The sequence below is a fragment of the Trichechus manatus genome, unplaced genomic scaffold (assembly GCF_000243295.1).
Source record: "Trichechus manatus latirostris isolate Lorelei unplaced genomic scaffold, TriManLat1.0 scaffold00061, whole genome shotgun sequence".
Lineage (NCBI taxonomy): Eukaryota > Metazoa > Chordata > Mammalia > Sirenia > Trichechidae > Trichechus > Trichechus manatus.
Window position 1 is genome coordinate 6,214,220 of NW_004443997.1, and position 21,097 is coordinate 6,235,316.

The window sequence follows — 21,097 nt, forward strand, 5'->3', positions numbered from 1 at the left end:
CTGTCCCCTTCTGCCTTCTGGCCCTTGTCCCTGGACTGCTGTGCCTCATTAGTCCCATTCGGTTTTATGGGGCTGTCCACTCCCCAGCTGAACGGTGAACCTTGGAAATGACTTCACCACTGAGCTAAAAGGGTGCCTGGGGGCCGTACTCGCGGGGTTTCTCCAGTCTCCTTTAGGCTAGTAAATCTGGTCTTTTTTTTGTGAGTTAGAATTTTGTTCTGTATCCTTCTCCAGCTCTGTCCAGAACCCTCTGTTGTGATAGTAGCTAGAAGCTTTAACGTAACACATGAATCAATTCAGGTTCTCATCAAAAATGCAAATTTCCAGAGTCTAACTCAGAGGAGCAGGGGCAGGGCCCAGGAATCTGCATTTTTCATAATTGCTCCAAGTGATTGATGGAGACTTACACTTTTGAGAAACCCTGAGCAGGGTTCTGAGATTACCCTCCAGGGAGGGACTGGGACAGGCTCTCAATTCTCTTCCAACTATTTTCATTTCATGTTCTTCTGTTTTACATTGGAGCCCTTTTTTAAATAGAAAAAATCAATGTAATCAATCCTCAGTATCCTTTGATCTTAAGTGTATTATCATGGTTTTAAATAAGGAATCACATGTGCATTGAAGTCAGTCAATAAACATTGTATTTGGTGAATCAACAAAGAACAAGAGAAATGAGCCCCCCTCCCGCCTCCCCACCTCAAAAGAAAAAAAAAATTTCCCTGCTGCCTTCTGAATGAAGTCCAGACCCTTCCAGGCTTACAAGGCCTTTCTGGAGGATGCCTTCAGCCTGGTTACTTGCCATGTCTCGCCATTCACTTTACATTCATCCTGAACTTCCTCTACTTCTTTGAACGTGCCTCTTACCCTTGTGTGTTGTTCACTCTTTCCCCCCATTTGCCTGGCTGGCTCCTGTGTCTCCTTCTGGGCTTGGATCAAATGTCAGTTCTTCCAGAAACCCTTCCTAGAACTTCTGAATCTGGAATGGGTGCCTCTGTGCTGTGGGCTCATAGCATTCTCTTCTTCCCAATTGTGGATGAGTGTTGATCTCTTCCACAAGGCTGCTTCCTCTATAAGGGGAGTGATTATGTCTCCCTTGCTCCCAACAGAGCTCCACCAAGTAAATGTTTAACCAAAAAACCAGTTGCCGTTGGGTCGATTCAACTCACGGCAACGTCATGTGTGTCAAAGTGGAACTGTGCTCCATACAATTTTCAGTGGCTTATTTTTCAGAAGTAGATCACTAGGACTTTCTTCTAAGGCACCTCTGGATGTACTCAAACCTCCAGTCTTTCAGTTAGCAGCCGAGCGTGTTAACCTTTTGTGCTACCCAGGGACTCTAGTAAATGCTTAAGAAATATTTATTGGGTGAATGCATGATTAATTTCATGGAAATATGATTTGCATACAAGCTTACTTATTGTGTTATGGAAATCATATCATGTTAACAGTGTGAGTTTTGCTCTCTAAAGTATGTAATTCAAGATAGACCCAGTGAAATTCTCAAAATTTGGAGGGCAGTGCAAGGAAATTGAACTTGGGTCCTTTGGAATTTTGATGGTTAAGAAATTCCCATTTGCAGTTGGGTAGCAGTGAGTATGGCTTACCGTTCCATGGTATGTAGAAAATTGTAGCAAACTCCGTTGTAATGTCTGGTTCTATATAACAAGGCTAGTCCCATGTTCTGGCAGGCAGCCCATTGAAACAGTGGTTCCTTGGTCTGGTTCATGATAAAATCTGTTTAACTCCACATAACAGATGTCTTTGCCAGTGTCCTTCTGCGGAAGTTGCTAATCTTTACAAAGGAAACATTGTTTTACAACTCAGTGCTTGTAATATTGTTGTATCTAAATTCCTTATGAGAATCTTAAAGCTTGCTGGTTTGTATTGATGCCTTTCATACTGCAGGTCATCTCAGGCTGAGGCAGTGGTGGTCTCCTTTTACGGAAACCTGGGTTCGATTCCTGGCCATTGCATCTTAATGTGCAGCCACCACCCATCTGTCAGCAGAGGCTTGTGTGTTGCTGTGACGCTGAACAGGTTTCAGCCACATGGGTTGCAAAGGTCTGATCTGCAACTGATTGTGGGGATGGTGCAGGACCGGGCAGTGTTTCATTCCACTGTGTGTGGGGTTGCCATGAGTCGGGGGCCTACTTGACAGCAGCTTACAGCAACAACAGTTCTCTTCAGGTTGCCCTTGCTCTGAGCCTGTAACTAGCTTGTGAACCTCCTTCACCTGCTGTGAGCCTATATTGCCTTCTCTCTGTTCACTCCAAATGTTTTCCCCCAGTTGCACATAGAAATATTATTTGTTAAGGTATAGGCTAAGCTGCTGTAACAAAGAGACTCCAAAATACAGTCTAGGCTGGGACAGCTGTGTTGTATGTGATAACCGTGGAACCCAGGTTCCTTCCATTTCGTGACTCCCCCATCCCCAAGGGTGTTGTCTTCTTTTGCATGGTTAAAGTTGAGCCGTTTCATGTCATTGTTCCATCCAGCTGTCAGGAGGAAAAAGCAGAAATTCAGGCCAAGCAAATTCCTGTTGCACAAAACGACATGAGAGTTGGGCACATCTTTTCTTCTCCCATTTTGTTGGCGAGAACACAGTCACATGACCGTGTCTAGCTGTTAAGGAGGCTGGGAACTGTCCTGTCTAGCTGCATTGCCTGTATCTTCTGAAATTCTGTTACTATGGAAGAAGGGAAGAATGGATTTTGGAGGGCAATTAATAGTCTGCCAAGAGGTTCAACACAGAGGTTAAAACAGCGACATTTGTAGATAGTAAAAGACATAGCTGAGATATGAAGCCAGGCCCCTTACCTCCAGTACTCGTACTCTTATTGCCGATAGACCCTCATTCTGATATCCTGCTTGGGATTAGTTCTTAATATTTCCTCTCTCACTTTCAACCCACAGCTGTGCAATTTTGTGGGCAGTGTTTCCTTCCTATGTAGGACAAATTTGGAAGTGGCCTCTTTTAGGCAGTAATTCCATGGCCTGTGCGAACACCAGTCTGTGCTGTCATTGGGAATCTGGAGAGAGCTATGGAATACGACTTCATGGTTTATTTTAGTGAAATATGTCAGCTTATGATAGTTTTGACAGTGAGACATGTGCTGTTTTGATCCCTCTGGTAAGATTATCTTCTTTTCAGGCATGTCTCAAAACTTACCAGTGTGTTCCTGTGTTGCTGCTTCAGAAGCCAGGGTTTGGAATCTGGCTGGCCATCAAAAGGAGGCTGTTACTTAGAATGTTGGTTCTTGTTTTATTACTGCTCATTGTTTGGTCTCCCTGGAATCGTTGGCCTTTTCAGCTTCAATTTTCTCATTGGAGAAATGAGATATTAATACCTCTTATTGACCCCAATTCAATTGCTGCGTGTGTCGCCTAGGGGGATTTTTTGAGTTCTTTGTGCCTTCAAAATAGTTGTTTTGTGTCCTGGTCGTTGAAGGCACCATATTTCAAGTGAGCGCATTTAGAACTTTACCGTTTTCACAGCCACAATTTAGTTATGTTGTCTGCATTTATTGGGCCTCACCTCCAGAGTTTCTGATTCTGTAGGTCTAGGGTGGGGCCCAAGAATTTGCATCTCTAACAAGTTCCCAGTTGATGCTGCTGGTCCAGGGACCACACTTTTTTTTAAATAACATTTTATTAAGTTTTGGGTGAAGTTTACACAGCAAATTAGGTTCTCTTTTCACAATTTTTGGAGCCCTGATGGTGCAATGGTTAAGTGCTTGGCTGCTTACCAAAAGGTTGGCAGTTCAAATCCACCAGCCGTTCCTTGGAAACCTTATAGGGCAGTTCTACTCTGTCCTACAGGGTCCCTATGAGTCAGAACCGACTTGACAGCAACGGGTTTGGTTTTGGTTTAACAATTTTATACAGATTGTTCCATGCCATTGATTGCAATTTTTACATTCTGTCAGCATTCTCATTATTTCCATCCTGTTTGTTCTATTTCCATTGATCTAGCTTCCCTTCCTCTTCCTGCCTTCTTATCTTTGCTTTTCGGTAAATGTTGACTGTTTGGTCTTATATAGTTAATTGTTTAAGGAGCACATTATTCATGGATGATATTGTTTATCTTATAAGCCAATCTATTATTTGGCTGAAAGGTGACCTGCAGGAATAGTTTCAATTCCAAGTTCAAAGGGTACTTAGAGTGATAGTCTCAGGGGTCCTCTAGTCTCTACCTTTTTAGGAATTTAAAATTAAAGTCTGACCTTTTTAGGAATTTCAGTTTTATTCTACATTTCTCCCATTCTATCTAGGATCTTCTGCTGTATCCCTGGTCAGAACTGTCGGTAGTGGTAGCCGGGCACCATCTAGTTCTTCTGATCTCAGGCTAGAAGAGGCTATGGTTCAGGTGGGCTGTTAGGCCTTTGGGCTAGTTTCCTCTTTGAGTCTTTGGTTTCCTTCATTCTCTTTTGCTCTAGATGAGTAGAGATCAATAGTTGTTCCTTAGATTGCTGCTCGCAAGCTTTTAAGACCCCAGATGCTACTCACCAAACTAAGATGTAGAACATTATCTTTGTGAACTATGTAATGCCAGTTGACTGAGTTGTCGCTCGAGACTATGATCAGGGACCACACTTTAATTATTTTTTTAATTGTACTTTAGATGAAGGTTTACAGAGCAAAACCAGCTTATTAAACAATTAATATATATATTGTTTTGTAACATTGGTTGCCAACCCCATGACATGTCAACACTCTTCCATTCTCGACCTTAGGTTCCCCATTACTAGTCCTTGCCCCTGGGCTGGTGTGCCTCTTTAGTCTTGTTTTGTTTTATGAGCCTGTCTAGTCTTCAGCTGAAGGGTGAACCTCAGGAGTGACTTCATTACTGAGCTGAAAGTGTGTCTGGGGGCCATACTCTTGAGGTTTCTCCAGTCTCTGTCAGACCAAGGGACCACACTTTGAAAAGCATTGTCCTATAGCTACAGGGTTTTGGTTTTATAGCTACAGCTGATCTGGCAGTGGTGGTTCAGTGATAGAATTCTCGCCTTCCCTATGGGATACCTGGGTTCCGTTCTCGGCCAATACACCTCAAAACTACCATTCGTCTATCCGTGGAGGCTTGCGTGTTGGTGTGATGCTGAAACAGGTTTCAGTGGAGCTTCAAGACTAAGACAAGCTAGGAAGAAAGTCCTGGAAATCTACTTTCAAAAATCAGCCATGACATCCCGATAGATCACAGGGGTTCCATCCTGCTGTGCACGAGTTCTCCATGAGTCAAGGGCCAGCCTGATGACAGCTAACAACAGCAACCATAGCTACAGCTAGTTTCTGGTTACGGCTTCTTGCTTGTACCCCTTCAGTAATAGTGCACACGTCTTTACCCCTTCAGGCCAAGGAGTGATACTTAATCCACTGCTGGTGCTACCCCAGTTGCTTCACCATTCCTTGTTTATCTCCCTTAAACCTGCCTTCACCTTTGCAAAAGCCCTTCATTAACTAATGTCCTCATTTACCTGGTTTGAGCATGTTGTCTGTTTCTTGCCAAGATCCTGGCTGATTCCATGCTCAATAAAGACTTTTTGAATGGAGGATGAATCTGGCTGGGATTCATATTTTTTGAGATAAAGGACCTTCTCTCTTTTTCTCTCGGCCACTTTGCCCTTCAAGAAGAATAACTTCAGGGTCACTCTGTGTAGAGGATCCCTACCCTCCTTCCCCACGCCAAAGACCAAAAACACTAGACAGAGTAGATAATGATGCCGGTAGCATCGTTATGTTTTCTTGGCACATTCTCAGTCATGCTGATCATAGTGCAAGCATTTCAAGGAGACATTTCTAAGAGGTGGTCAGCACAGTGTGATTCTAATGACGTCCTATGCAGATTGCAATAGAGTACTACAGAGCTATCGAGTGTTCACCACGCCCCACATGTGCACTGCATATACACGTGTGTACACACACACACACACACACACACACACGCACACACACACACACACAGCCTTTGTTTCAAACACAGCACTGCTGATGGAAATTGCCATCCCAGTGCTTGCGGTGTAGATACAAACACCCAACAGAGAAGCAGCCGCTCGTTTCGCACTGAACCACATGTGAGATTTGCCCTTTAATTAGCATCTGCAGCTGCTGCCATCAGAAGGGACTGTCTGTGTTGGCCTGAAAGTCTTTGCTTTAAAAGAGCAAGTCTGTTATAGCTCCAAGCCAGGCTGGACTGTCAGCTGCTGTGCTTTCTCTGTCCTCTGCAGCACAGCGATGCCACATTGTTTAGGGCTGTTTCACTGAAGAGCTCTTTTCCCTCTGCCTGTCTCCCCGGCCTTTGATTGCCATGCTTTGGTGATCACCATTTGGATGACCTGCAGCTGTTCATTGTGTGCAGGGGCCTGTTTTCCAGTCCTTGAGAGGATGGAGGATCGTTGCCTCAGTGCTGATGGACTGGTTATTTTCAAGCCCTTTGTTGTCAATGATCTTGTCTTGATATGCAGAAAGGCTCCAGGTAGTCATTGAAGCAGCAGAAGTGAATGGCTGTATGAAAGCCAAGTTTGCTACAAGGCCACCACTGTGTAGAAACTTAATTTGGTTGCAGTTGGGAGCCACATCGGCTGTACACCCTCATCAGCAGTGAGCCCCAAATACAGTGTTGGGTTAGCTGCATCAGAAACACCCTGGTAGCACTTTGACAGTGCAGATTCCTGGACCCAACCCATGGAGCTTGATCTGTGAAGACTGGGGTAAATGCCTTGCCCTCAAGTCAATTCCAACTTATGGCGACCCTATGAGTTACAGAGTAGAACTGCTCCATAGGGTTTTCTTGGCTGTATTCTTTACTGAAAGGAGCCCTCGTGGTACAGACAGTTAAGTGCTTAACTGCTAACTGAAAGGTTGGTGTTTTGAACCCACCCAACTGCCCCACGGGAGAAAGAACTGGCGATCTGCTCCTGTAAAGACTACAGCCAAGAAAACCCTATGGGACAGTTCTGCTCTGTCTCATGGGGTTGCTATGAGTTGACAAGGACTTGACAGCACCTAACAACAACACAATCTTTACAGAAGCAGATCTCCAGGCCTTTCTTCTGCAGCACCACTGGTTGGGTTCAGACTACCAACCTTTAGGTTAGTAGACAAGCACACTGGGGTAGGAACCTGGAATCATATCTTGAACAAGCTCCCTAAGTGGTGGGGATGAGAAGGAGATGTACTTTAACCTTTTATACTGCTTATTATTATTTTTTTAAAATACTTTTTTGTTCCACTAGAATGTCAACTCCATGAAGGTAAGGGTTTTTGTCTATTCCATTCACTGCTGTATTCCTCGTTTTGAGAATAGTGCCTAGCACATAGTAGGTGCTCGATTATTTGCTTGGATGAATGCGTGTTTCTTACCCATTTTTAAAAAGTGCTCCCCAGGTGATTGTGATGGGCAGGCAGGCTTGGGAAGCCCTGCCCTAGAGGGCTTGCAGGCTTCTTGGTTTCCATACCGCTTTCTTTGGAACCAGTGCCTCACTGAGCATCTCTAAGTAGTAGAATTCAGGGACACAGTCACATTTTCAGACAAAATCAGGTGCTGTGAATGGACTCTTTGGTACGGCCCGGCTGGTAACTTTGGCCTAAATCTGTTCATAGTGTCCTGCTGACCCTGGTCTTTGGTTCACAGCAAGTCATCTGGTAGGAAGGCTTGAAGACTCTTCGTTCGTTTGTGACTTTTGGTGATACTTTCGAAGCCTCTTGATTTGGTATCACCTTTGAAAGTTCAAAAGTGTTTTCTGAAAACAAGTCCTGGTTCTTTTCTGCATCTTTAAGCTCAGTAAGGTGATGATTGGTCAAGCCTGGGTCGACCACACATGAGCTGTCTTCCCTGTGGGCTCCATACACACCAGGTTGAGCAACTATACTACATAGCATAGTTTTGGGATACATGCAACATCTTGGGACAGCCAAATTTACTCAGTAACTGTCCGAACTCAGTTCTTCTAATGGCGCATTGTTGGAATTTTCAGTGTGGTAATCTGGTTCCCCACCACCCCACTGTGGGTGTGTGATACTCTGGTGGCTTGCATGTTACTGTGATGCTGGAAACTATGCCACCGATATTTCAGATAGCAGCAGGGTCACCCATGGTGGACAGGTTTTAGTGGAGCTTCTGACTAAGACTGAGAAAGACCTGGTGACGTACTTCCAAAAATTAGCCAATGAAAATCCTGTGGATCACAACAGAATAGTGCCTGATATTGTGCTGGAAGATGAACCCCCTAGGTTGGAAGACACTAAAACACACTGGACAGTGGCCATAACGATTGAACTTGAGCATACCATCAATCAGAAGATGGCGCAGAACTGGGCAGTGTTTCATTCTGTTGTACATGGGGTCATCATGAGTTAGAGCTGACTTGATGGTAGCTAACAACAACAGCCTGGATCCATGTCAGTGTATCAAGTCTGATTAGTTTCTTTGATCAGGACCCAGTCTATTTAGAGGTCTGTCATTTTGGCCACATGTTGTGGGACATGCTGCCTTCAGCTATTCTAATTTTTGTTGCTTGTTTTCTCAGTCAAGCCTGGCTTTGAAGAGTGACGAAGCTTCAATGGAAAGTTGCTTGACTCAGAAAAAACTAGTTTGGGCAGAGATTTTCAGCTCAGGAAGCTGGACCTTCTGAATAGGTGCAAAGAATGTAGGTGTTTGACTTTTTGAGAGATGTTTCTTATTTTCTGAACTATTTTACTGGTCATTACAAACAGAATCTTTAGGCGTAGCTGCTGAGCACTAAGTAGTGGTCAGTTTCTGAGCTCTTAAAAGTTGTCAGCAACTGCTTTGCCTTTGACTTTTTCAGCCTTAAACTTATAAGCTGTTCTGTTTTTTCACTTCTTTAATAGAGCCAGATTAGAAAATTTATAAGTGCAGCGTGTCGTCATAAATATGCATTGTTCTTATTTTAAGACATTTCCGTTCTAAAAGTGTGAGTACTTCTGTTATTACCTGTGAATTTCTTTCTATTTTGGGGGATGTTTAAGACATTTTTAATGTCAATATATGTTTAAAACAGACATACAAATTAGAATTCACCCACATACCCAGAGCCTGTGGAGAACAGGTTGGGATGAGTAGGGGAGCTATAGGCAGCCAGGTGGTTCCTGTGGGCTCCTGTACTGCTGGGATAAGTAGCTTATGTCAGCTGTGAATTTGGGGGAAACAAAGTATGCGTATCAGCTGCTGTCCCTCTTAGATATTGCTATTATTATTAGTTTATAAATAAAATTTTTCAGCAAATGCCAGCGCAAATGTAACCTTACTGTTCACATGGAATTGTCGAGTATTGCTAGTTGAATGTCTTCATGTGAATGGGTGGACACGCAGGTTACACGGAGCCTCCATACAGGACATGCAAGTCACTGGCTTCGCCAGAGGTATCTGATTTGGGGATGACTTGGAGCTGGACAGGCTTCCTGGACTCTATGGGACCAGCCTGAGGCCTTTTGTGGTATGTGTGGACATTCCAGGTCTGACCATCTAGAGCTTTCTTCTAATTCTGGACTGAAACCAAACAGGAGTTTGGACGGTGGTGGTAAGAATTCACATCCTAGAGTTGGCTTCTGGAATGTAGTAGTCTGAAAGACTTAGAGTTTTTTTTTTTTTTTTTTTTAAAAAAGAAGTTTGGGTCTCGCCCTTTTCCAGAAAGAGTTTGAGACTACACAAAACAAAAGGCACTTATAGTGTGGTTAATAAAATGGGACATCGGAATGAAGGGCAGGAGAACTCAATCAAGGTTAACATGGTTGCAGTGATGGTCAAAGTAGGTCCCAGCTCCTCGCCAGCCAGAGCAGAAAGGAGCATGCAGTAAAGGGAGGGGGAGGGAAGGAGTTGAATGGTAGCAGAGGACCTTCTTGGTGCCAGGCACTGTACCAGGCCGCCTGGAGGCCTTGTCTTACTTGATCCTCACGCAGTCCTGCAAAAGGGATAGTATTATCCCCATTTCACAGAGGATGAAACTGAAAGTCAGCGAGCTGGCATTTGAAGCCAGCCCAGGCCCGCTGGCCTCTAATCCACATGTTGGTTCAGTAACATCATACCAGGTTATCATCAAAAAGAGGAAAGATTTCAGTTCCTTGGGATTGGCAATATGTTTTTGCTAATCAAAAAATTTGCCTGAGGCTTTATTTGATATTCTTTTTCCAGATTTTTTTTCCTATCAACAATTGTAATAATTTGCTTTTTCTCACAAAAAAGGGGTCATACTTGATTCTATATAGGATGTCGCTTTCTATTATCATGGATAGCTTTCCATGACTGTATGAATGGATCAAGTCCATTTTTAATATCTGCATCATATCCCTTCATTTGGATATGTAATATCTTAGTCAGTCTCTTATTGATGGATACTTGGATGATTTCCAGACTTTTTTTCCCTTGTCACAATGCTGCAGTACATCTGTTTATCTGCAAACCATTGTAAGTATCTATAAATTGTTACAAGTGGAATTGCTAGGTTAAAGGGTGTATATTCGCATTTAAATTTTTAATAGAGACTGCCAGATTACCCTCCTGTTAAAGGAAAAGGTTGTTATCACATTTATTGCACTCCTCCTATATTATGCTGGGTGCTGAGGGTGATGCAAAAAGGATGCAAGAGAGTTTGTTGCCCTGCAGGAATTTCCATCTACGCTGTGTACCTAATCTTAGGGAATGTCTGGTGTGTCAACTTGGGTGGGTGGGTGGGTGGGTGAGGGGGTGGATTTAATTCAACTTTTCAAGCTTGCTTTGCAAATATTGTGCATGGTGTCTGGGACTAGTCTTTCATTATATGGATTCTCTTGGGTAACGGATGTAATTTCCTTAGGGCAGAGAGCCTATCCTACATGACTTACAGTATGTCTTACACATCTCCATTGCTTTGTGAAGACATTATAATTACAACACGTCAGGCAGTATTTGAGGATCTAATTGAGGTGTTCCCTTTTTTTGGGTGTGTGAAAAATTAATAACTTTGGCATTCTATACAGGTCATGGAATATCAGCCTGGAGGCGACTTGCTGTCACTCTTGAATAGATATGAGGACCAATTGGATGAAAATATGATTCAATTTTACCTAGCAGAACTGATTTTGGCTGTTCACAGTGTTCATCAGATGGGATATGTACATCGGTAAGTGAGACTCTGGTGGCATACGTAGAATTTGTATCACGTAAGAGTTTTCACAGTAGAGTGAATGAATGACTTCAGCATCAAAATAATGTTCCATCCAATTTTTATCCAGTCTTACCTGTAACTGGATGAAATTCAGCTTTCCCTAATGGCAGACACTTCAGCTTGCCTCTTCAACAGTAAAGTAGATTTAGAACTGTAATGTTGTGAAGTTTGCCAGTAAGAAATGTTAATGTAGCTACTAAGACTAGGCATCCTCGCATGGGTTCTTTGGGTTAGATGGTAGAAAAACAGAATTTGGTTTACAGAAGGAACGGGCGTACCATGTAGGCGCAGAAGACCTTGGAGCTGTACTTCGAACTGCACTCATAAGTAGTTTACAAAGAAGATCTACAAAATCATCAGTTAATAAGTGTTTCTATACATCCTCACTCATCTGATGTTTTATGTACATCTGAGAGTGTTGTGGTAATGAAATGATGGTTAGACCAGGAATCATGAAATCTGAAATAGAATCTTAGCTTTCTATTGACTAGCTACATGACCTTGGGCAAGGTCTCCAGATTCTTTTGGCCTTAGCTTCCGTAGTGCCAAATGTGTGTCTCTAGGAGACATAATCCATCTAATAACACGTTTATTTTATTATTATTATTATTTTCTACTTAAATCTGTTCTGCAAAATGCATGCTAATCAATAGGGAAGTCTATAGCAGAATATATGCAACAAGAGTCTTGACAGACTTGATATTCTAGATTAGCAATTGTTCGTTGGTTAGAATGGAGGAGACAACACTAATTTGTGGCCTTGATTTTCTTGCAGAGACATCAAGCCTGAGAATATTCTTATTGACCGAACAGGGCATATTAAGCTGGTGGATTTTGGATCAGCGGCTAAAATGAACTCAAATAAGATGGTAATGAAATGGAATGAAATCGTTTAGTAGATGTTATACTGTGGTCCCATAAGTTTGGGAAATACTGAGAGACATGTTGGAGCCTTCTTCTGCCAGTGTATGAAATGCCTCCGTGGGGATGGAGATGAGACGAGTGCTATTTCCCAGACTTACTTGACCTTGGAACCCTTTTCTGTATAATGCCTGTTAATACCCTACAAAACATTTTTAGGAATACTCTTAGAGTTTGGAGAAAAAGGAAAAAAAAGCCTATTTTTTTCCTTCATTTTCCTTGCCTGTTATAGACTGTCTTCTGTGATATTACCTATTTTACTTTAAAATATTTTTATGAAGTCTAACCTTCTTTATCTCAAATTCTCTATTTCCCATGCAGCAAAATTGCAATCAATTACCAGAGTATTCATATGGAATATCCTTAAGTGTTAAGAACCATGCGCTGAAAATGTCATATTTAAGTCTTAGATCTTTGCTAAAAATTAAACCACATTCCACATGCTAATCAGGAAGGCAGGAAGGTAGCTATTGACCTCAAGAGAGAGAATACTATAGGAAAAAGATGACAAAGTAAAAAAAATTAGATTTAAAAAATCTTCTTATAAAGTTGGTACATACTAAAATGTGATAGGTCTAAGAGGAAGACGACTTTAGTTTTAAGACTTGATTTTACAACTGAGTCACTTAGTGACCTAGACATACTTTTAGGAACTTGGCCTTTTATTTTTTTCTCTAGAAAATAGTGATTCTAGTTCAAATGCATAAATTAAGAGGCTGGAGAAGCTGTAGATCTGAGAGTTAAGTCCTTTGTATAATGGACAATATGTGGAAATTGCCTTTTAAGTTCTTTCGAGGAAAGGTGTGAGTATTATTAGGTTGATGTTAGAAGTCTTGTAATTGCATTAACTCTGCATTCCAACATCTGACCTCCCTGTTCTGCAGATCCGAGACCATTCTGAGATAATTTACTTCGTGTTCAGGCCCTTGGGAAAACAGGCTGCCTATGCTGTCCAAAGTCAGGGTTTTCAACCTCAGCATTATTATTATTATTGCAGGTTATGTTCATATAATTTATTTATTTGATCATTAAGAATTATGTTACAGAATCAAAACATTTTATATTTTGAAAATTATTATGTACATTTCAGAAACAGGCATGAAAATTTAGATATTGAATTTTGTGGAATAAAGCATAGGGAAAATGTTAAAGACAAGCAGTTTTATCACCTAGGATTAAATAATACATTGATGATATAAATAAACTCCTGCGTCTAGAAATAAATTGAAGCATAAGTACAGTACCCGTGGCTTGTTAATACAGCCTCAGCACTAATGACATTTTGGATCAGATAATTCTTCATCACGGGTGGGTGGAGACTATCCTGTGCATTGTAGGATGTTTAGCAGCGCCCCTGGCCTCTACCCACTAAGTGCCAGGAGCACCCCCCACCCCCAGTTGTGACAACCGAAAATGCCTCCTGCCATTGCCAAATGTCCCCTGGGCGCAATTACCCTCTCTTCCTCCCCTTCTCCCAATTAAGAATTATTGCAGTAGATTGAGAAGCATCAGAAAGCTAAATAATTAATTTATAGCCAGCAATATGTATTTACAATAAGAAAATCTGCTTAGAAAACTAGATTAAGATCCAAAGACATTGTTTGGTAAATAAATGGGAATTAAGAGTAAAGCCCTTTCTCCACATCTGGAGTCACTCTCTTTACTGCCTTTGGTGGAGGGACAGGGTTCCTATTCATCTCAGGTTTCTGTTTTTCAGTGCTTCAGACTGCCCTTTTCAGTTCTTTAATTGTAGCAAGCTTCACTCCAGGCAGGAAGCCTCACAGAGGCACTCAGATTTATTTGCAGCTAAAGGCTTAACCCTTGATTACTTGCTCCTATGGGGCAGTTATACTCCGTCCTATAGGGTCACTATGAGTTGGAATTAACTTGATGGCAATGGGATTTCTTCCCCCCACCTAGCTGCCCAGGACATAAGCATACACCTGCAGAAGCAGCAAAAAAATTCTCACTGTGTTCTTCCTTTTGTGGAAAAGAAATCAAATAATTTCTTTCCTACATAAATCTAAAAAGGGCTGACCTTCTTTGGCTTTTTCAGCTGCCAAATGGGGCTGATTATGACTTAACATCACTATAATACTCTTCGTTTACAATCTCCTTACAATCATTTTCTGAAAGCCAAGTGAGAAAGGGTGGATTCGAACTGCCGACCTTTTGGTTAGCAGCTGAGCTCTTAAGCATTGCACCACCAGAGCTCCAAATGGAGAAAGTTAGGTTTAAATAGTTTTATGTTTAAGCATTTTTATGAGGAGGGATTTGGGAGGAGGAAGGCAGTGGTTTTCTTATATACTTTTTCCTTATCTGCTTTTTGTTTTTAAAACAATCTAGGTTAATCCGTTTCTCTTTCTTTTTCCTACCTCTCCATTTCCCAGGATTTCACTGGCTCTTCTGCCCCCTTGTCATTCTCTTATTGTCTTTTGCTGAAGTGCTTTATTTTCTTCCCTGTTAATGCAATGACAATTAGCTAAAGTTTAATAATACTGGCGCCCTGTCAGATAGCGTACTGCAGGAAGGCTGGGAAAGGCTGGGCTCCTACTGCACGTTCCACTTTTGATATTTTATCCAGAGCAGGTGGTTGAATTGCAGCCAGAGGAGATTGAAAGCGTGCTGCAAAATCCTCATCGAAACGTGTAAGATTACATGTTGACCAGGTTCAGTATGCTTAGAGGCCAGTAACTAATGAAAACTAAGTAGTCATTAATTGTCATTAAAAACCTTTGTTAATTACTATTAAGTACTATAATAGGAGATGTTAAAGAGCAAGCTAGGGAGTATTTTTCCTTTTATAGCTTTCTAATACAAATTAAAATTTAGACAATTAGGAAATAATTGAACATATATGTATATAATCACCTGTCTGTTATGGAACAAGAATTAGTGCAGGAGTTCTCTGACTCTCTTGGTAAGTCTAATCATGCGTTTGAAAATGAGGCATGTGACAATTTATACTATTTGGTTGGATCACTGTACTATACCTGACCCATCAAGTTCCCATCAACTCTTTGGTTGTGAACAAGTGGCCATGTGAGCTGCAAACAAGGAGAACTGAATATTCCTAACAAGTCTAGTGTGGCGATAACATAAGATCCAACAAGTGCAAATGGTGCATATTTAATGATTGTGTGGTTATGGTCCTTTGAGGTGATCATGCATAAAGAGTAAGCATTTAATCAACAATACAGAAGTGTTACGACTATATGGTTAAATCAATATTTTACAGTTTTTCTCATTTTGTTATTTAAAAAATATGAATGTTCATTGTCAGTGTTGAGAGTTTTAACCACAGCCCTGAAGATGAATCCTAATCCTATAATGAACTCAGTAACATTTTGTACACACATTAAAGAACAGAAGTCTTGGCTCAGACTTCCTAACACCAAGGTGTCCCCTTGATTTAACCTACTTTTCAGTTTTGCGAGGTTAAGACACTCTATGGTTCTGCCTTAGGCCAATTTCTCCCCCTTTGTCCCTACTTTTCTCCTTCAGCACAGGCCTGCCTGTATACTTCTTGGATGACATGACCATCTAACTTTCCCAAGGGGAAATCCTATTCAGCGAGGAATCCTTTCCTGAGTAGAAATCCTGTTGCCCAATTAATGAATGGACGGTTTCAGGAATAACAGTATAACCCTGCTTCTGGGGCTTAGGGTTTGGAAAAGCCTATACCAGAGTGTGGGTCTTAGAAGGGGGTGAAGAGAGAAGGGGTAAAAAGGATGGGTTCATTTTCTATAATGAGGGCATCTTGGAGCAGAGGGATGGACAAGATTAAGGGTATAGGCTGGAAGAGCATGGTCTTTGTCACTGGGGAAGGGAGACCTTGTACTGTCCTCTCTAGACATTCACTTTCCTCTCAGTCCCCAGTCAAATTAAGCAAAGCAAATTTACTTTCTTGATCTAAAGCTAACTTTGAAGGTGTTGGGCCTACCAACAAGCATCTGTCTGCTCATGTGGGGGCACTTAACATCTTTTAGTAGGGAGAAAGTTCTTTTGCACCATATAACTGCTGACCTGAGAGAAGTCCATTTACAATGTAGAGTTATTGGACAGCTGGCCAACACAGTATGTGACTAACATCAGGCCCTCTCTTTCTGTTTTGTTGTGATGGAAGATTAGAGAGGCAATTCTTAGACTTCAAATTTTATGGCTCAGAAAACTTTAAAATAATTTTGAAGACTGACAGGGGTTGCCAGCTTACTAGGTTGCCTAGGAAGGGGTGGGGATGGGTTGGGGGAAGAAAACCTATTTCTATCATCAGCATCATTTCAAGAAACAAAGGATGTTTCAACACTGAAACAGTCAGAAGGACAAATTCTCAGAAAGAAAGGACAGTCCTTTAAAAGAAATGCGTTTGACTTAATAAAAAGACCTCCTGTATTGTCCTGATCTCCCTCTGCCAAGGCCAGATACTCAGGGCCATTGGACTGCAGGGCCCTGGGTTTCTGAATAGTGGGGAGGGGTCACAGCAACAGGGGTGAGGAAAATGAACTCATTAACATTTGGCTTTTGGTGGAAGTTTTTTTTTTCTTCTGACTTCCCCTTTATTTTGTATTGTCCTTCCCTTCACCTAAGATAATTCTTCTCTACTATCTAGTTAGTGAATACCCCTTTCCCTCCCTCTCCACCCTCGTAATCATCAAAGAATGTTTTCTTCTGTGTTTAAACCTTTTCTTGAGTTCTTATAATAGTGGTCTCATACAATATTTGCCCTTTTGCGACTAATTTCACTCAGCATAATGCCTTCCAGATTTATCCATGTTATGAGATGTTTTGCAGATTCATCATTGTTCTTTATCGTTACGTAGTATTTCATTGTGTGAATATACCATAATTTTGTTTATCCATTCATCTGTTGATGGGCACCTAGGTTATTTCCATCTTTTTGCTATTGTGAACAGTGCTGCAATGAACATGGGTGTGCATATATCTATTTATATGACGGCTCTTATTTCTCTAGGATATATTCCAAAGAGTGGGATTGCTGGATCGTATGGTACTTCTATTTCTAGCTTTTTAAGGAAGCACCAAATCGATTTCCAAAGTGGTTGTACCATTTTGCATTCCCATCTTGGTGGAAGTTATTTATCATGTCTTGCCCTGTGGGTGGACTAGTTAAGTAGGAGTGTTGTTTCTAAATGCAGTTTTCCAAATTTTTTAACTGGAGATATGACACATATTTGTAATATTATGTTGCCAGCTTGCTGCCAGTTTTTCATTTGTGGAAGATTAATCTTATAGATTCATCTTTAGAGTTTATTATTATTTTGCTGTTCCATAAGTAAGAGACATTGTATCATATCAGTAACTTGTATTGGGAAAGACATCTTCCATACCAGGTATATATTCACTTCTCATTTGTGTTACCAAAGGGTGATGTCATCAGCAACTCTTACCCCTTTGCCTTTGGATTATATTATGTGCCTTTTTTTTTTTTTTTTTTTGAACTAGTAAATTGTTTGCACTTCCTGATCATGTGCCACTTGATGGAAGGTTTAAGTGCCTGAAAGAGTAGTAGTCAGTGGCAAATCAGTTTCTGTCTGAAATGTGTCTGTTGGCTATCTACTTGAGGATAATTGAAAGTTTGCTGCATGTATTTTATTTATGGGCTTCTAGGTGAATGCGAAACTCCCAATTGGGACCCCAGATTACATGGCCCCTGAAGTGTTGACCGTGATGAATGGGGACGGAAAAGGTGTCTACGGCCTGGAGTGTGATTGGTGGTCTGTGGGAGTGATCGCTTATGAGATGGTTTATGGGAGATCCCCATTCACTGAGGGAACCTCAGCCAGAACGTTCAGTAACATCATGAATTTCCAGGTAATGAACCATTAGTCGATTTTGAAGTAATCCTGAGAAATATCATTTAAAAATTGTACTAATGAAAGTTTATTTGTAAACCAGCAGTACTGAATAATAACAGTAGCAAGTACTTACATAGTATATAGTAAACACTGTCCTAAACACTTTGTTAATTGTATTTCATTGCATCTTAACTGCTAGTAATTGTAAGACTACACCGTAGTGGTCGGCAGTTCGAATCCACTAGCTGCTCCTTGGAAACCATATAAGGCAGTTCTACTCTGTCCTATAGGATCACTATGAGTCAGAATCGACTCAATGGCAACAGGTTCAAAAAGGAATTGCTCTCAATTAACCTATGATATTTCACTGATTATAAAATGCATCTTGATTTCAAAAGCTGTTCAGTATGAATAAATGTGAGTCTTAGAATTAATGAAATATAGTTTATTAACTCAGTTAATTCTCAAACCATAGTTTTTGTTGTTGTTTAGGTGCCATTGAGTTGCTTCCAACTCATAATGACCCTATGTACAACAGAACGAAATTCTGCCGGGTTCCGCACCATCCTCACAATCGTTGCTATGTTTGAACCCATTGTTGCAGCCACCGTGTCAATCCATCTCATTGAGGGTCTTCCTCTTTTTTGATTACCCTGTACTTTACCAAGCATGATGTCCTTCTCCAGGGACCGGTCCCTCCTGATGACATATCCAAAGTACGTGAGATGAAGTCTCACCATCCTCGCTTCTAAGAATCATTCTGGCTGTTTGTTCTCCTGGCAGCCCATAGTATATTCGGTATTCTTTGCCAACACCATAATCCAAATGCATCAATTCCTCTTCAATCTCTCTTGTATGTTGTCCAGCTTTTGCATGCATATGAGGTGACTGAAAATATGAAGAACAGATGAGTTTTGGGATGACATCAAGGACATCATATATCATATATGAAGAAAGCATAAGGTCATTAAAAAGACAGGAAAAAAGAAAAGACCAAAATGGATGTCAGAAGAGACTCTGAAGCTTGCTCTTGAACGTAGAGTAGCTAAAGTGAAAGGAAGAAATGATGACATAAAAGAGCTGAACCGAAAAGTTCAAAAGGCAACTCCAGAAGAGAAGGTGTAAAGTATTATATGAAATGTGCAAAGACCTGCAGTTAGAAAATGAAAAAGGAAGAACACATTCAGCATTTTTCAAGCTGAAAGAACTGAAGAAAGAATTCAAGCCTTGAGTTGCAATATTGAAGGTTTCTATGGGCAAAATGTTGAATGATGCGGGAAACATCAAAAGAAGATGGAAGGAATACACAGTCACTATACCAAAAAGAATTGATTGACATTCAACCGTTTCAGGAGGTAGCATATGATTGAGAACTGGTGTTACTGAAGGAAGAAGTCCAAGGTGCACTGAAGGCATTGGCGAAAAACAAGTCTCCAAGAATTGAAGGAATACCAACTGAGATGTTTCGACAAACAGATGCAATGCTGAAAGTGCTCACTCATCTATGCCAAGAAATTGGGAAGGCAACTACCTGGCCATCCGACTAGAAGAGATCATATTTGTGCCCATTTCAAAGAAAGGTGATCCAACGGAATGCAGCAATTATCAAACAATATAATTAATATCACATGCAAGTAAAATTTTGCTGAAGATAATTCAAAAACAGTTGCAACAGCACATTGACGGGGAACTGTGAGAAGTTCAAGCCAGATTCAGTAGAGAGCATTGAACGAGGGATATCATTGCTGACGTCAGATGGATCTTGGCTGAAAGCAGAGAATATTAGAAAGATGTTTACCTGTGTTTTATTGACTGTGCAAAGGCATTCAGCTGAGTGGATCATAACAAATTATGGATAACCTTGCGAAGAATGGGAATTCCAGAACACTTGATTGTGCTCACGTGGAACCTGTACATAGATCAAGAGGCATTTCGAACAGAACAAGGGGATACTGCATGGTTTAAAATCAGGAAAGGTACGTGACAAGATCGTATCCTTTCACTATACTTATTCAATCTGTATGCTGAGCAAATAATCCAAAAAGCTGGACTATATGAAGAAGAAAGTGGCATCAGGATTGGAGGAGGACTCATCAACAACCTGCATTATGCAGATGACACAACATTGCTTGCTGAAAGTGAAGAGGACTTGAAGCACTTACTGATGAAGATCGAAGACCACAGCCTTCAGTATGGATTACACCTCAGCATAAAACAAAAATTCTCATATCCAGACCAGTCAGCAACATCATGATAAAGGGAGAAAAGATTGAAGTTGTCAAGGATTTCATCTTGCTTGGATCCACAATCAATGCCCATGGAAGCAGCAGTCAAGAAATCAAACAACATATTGCACTGGGCAAATCTGCTGCAAAAGACCTCTTTAAAGTGTGAAAAAGCAAAGATGTCACCTTGAGGACTAAGATACCTCTGACTCCAGCCATAGTATTTTCAAACCATAAAACCAAAATCAAAACCAAACCTGTTGCTGCGAAGTTGATTCCAGCTCATTGAGATCCTACAGGACAGAGTAGAACTGCCCCATAGGGTTTCCAAGGAGCAGCTGGTGGATTCGAGCTGCTGACCTTTTGGTTAGCGGCCTGAGCTCTTAACCACTATGCCACCAGGGCTCCAGCTTTCATACCATAGTAGGTATAACTATTTTCATTTTACAGATGAGGAACCTGAGGCAAAGAGAGGCTAAATAATTTGCCCAAAATAATACAGGTAGCCTGACTTGATACTTTACTATACTGTTGCTTAGTGCTATCTATTGAATATGATAGTAAAATCAAATGAGAAAATGAATTAGAAATACAGTTATGTGTGTGTGTATATATATATCTATATATATATAGTAGAATTAAAACTATTTCCCATCACCTGTATTTTTTTTTTTTAAAGTAAAAAGAAAGTTTTATTCAGCATATATTCAAAAGGACAAAAGTGGGAAGCGGACAACCATGCTGCTAGAGGCATGTCTGCCTAAATCCAAAGAATATTACAGAATAGGCAAGAATGGGAAAACGGACAAGTATGCTGCCACAACCATGTCTGTCCAAGTCCAAGGAAGGTTACAGAATCATCAGTATATATCAACATCACAAAATGGGTGGAATCATTGAAAGCGTCACTTTTTCACTGATTGGCTAGAAATTGTAATCTTACATTTTGAATCATCTTTCTTAACAATCATTGGTA

The 21,097-nt window shown here is 41.0% G+C and overlaps 1 protein-coding gene across 2 annotated transcripts in view; it reads left to right on the forward strand.

Moving 5' to 3' along the window:
- The window catches only part of CIT (citron rho-interacting serine/threonine kinase), a 180,839-nt gene that overhangs the window by 23,957 nt on the left and 135,785 nt on the right, over positions 1-21,097 (forward strand). For both annotated transcript variants that reach the window (XM_004379026.1, XM_004379027.1), the window contains exons 5-7: positions 10,972-11,114; positions 11,935-12,028; positions 17,709-17,912. In XM_004379026.1, coding sequence (XP_004379083.1) covers positions 10,972-11,114; positions 11,935-12,028; positions 17,709-17,912 — 441 coding nt within the window. The remainder of the gene's footprint in view (positions 1-10,971; positions 11,115-11,934; positions 12,029-17,708; positions 17,913-21,097) is intronic.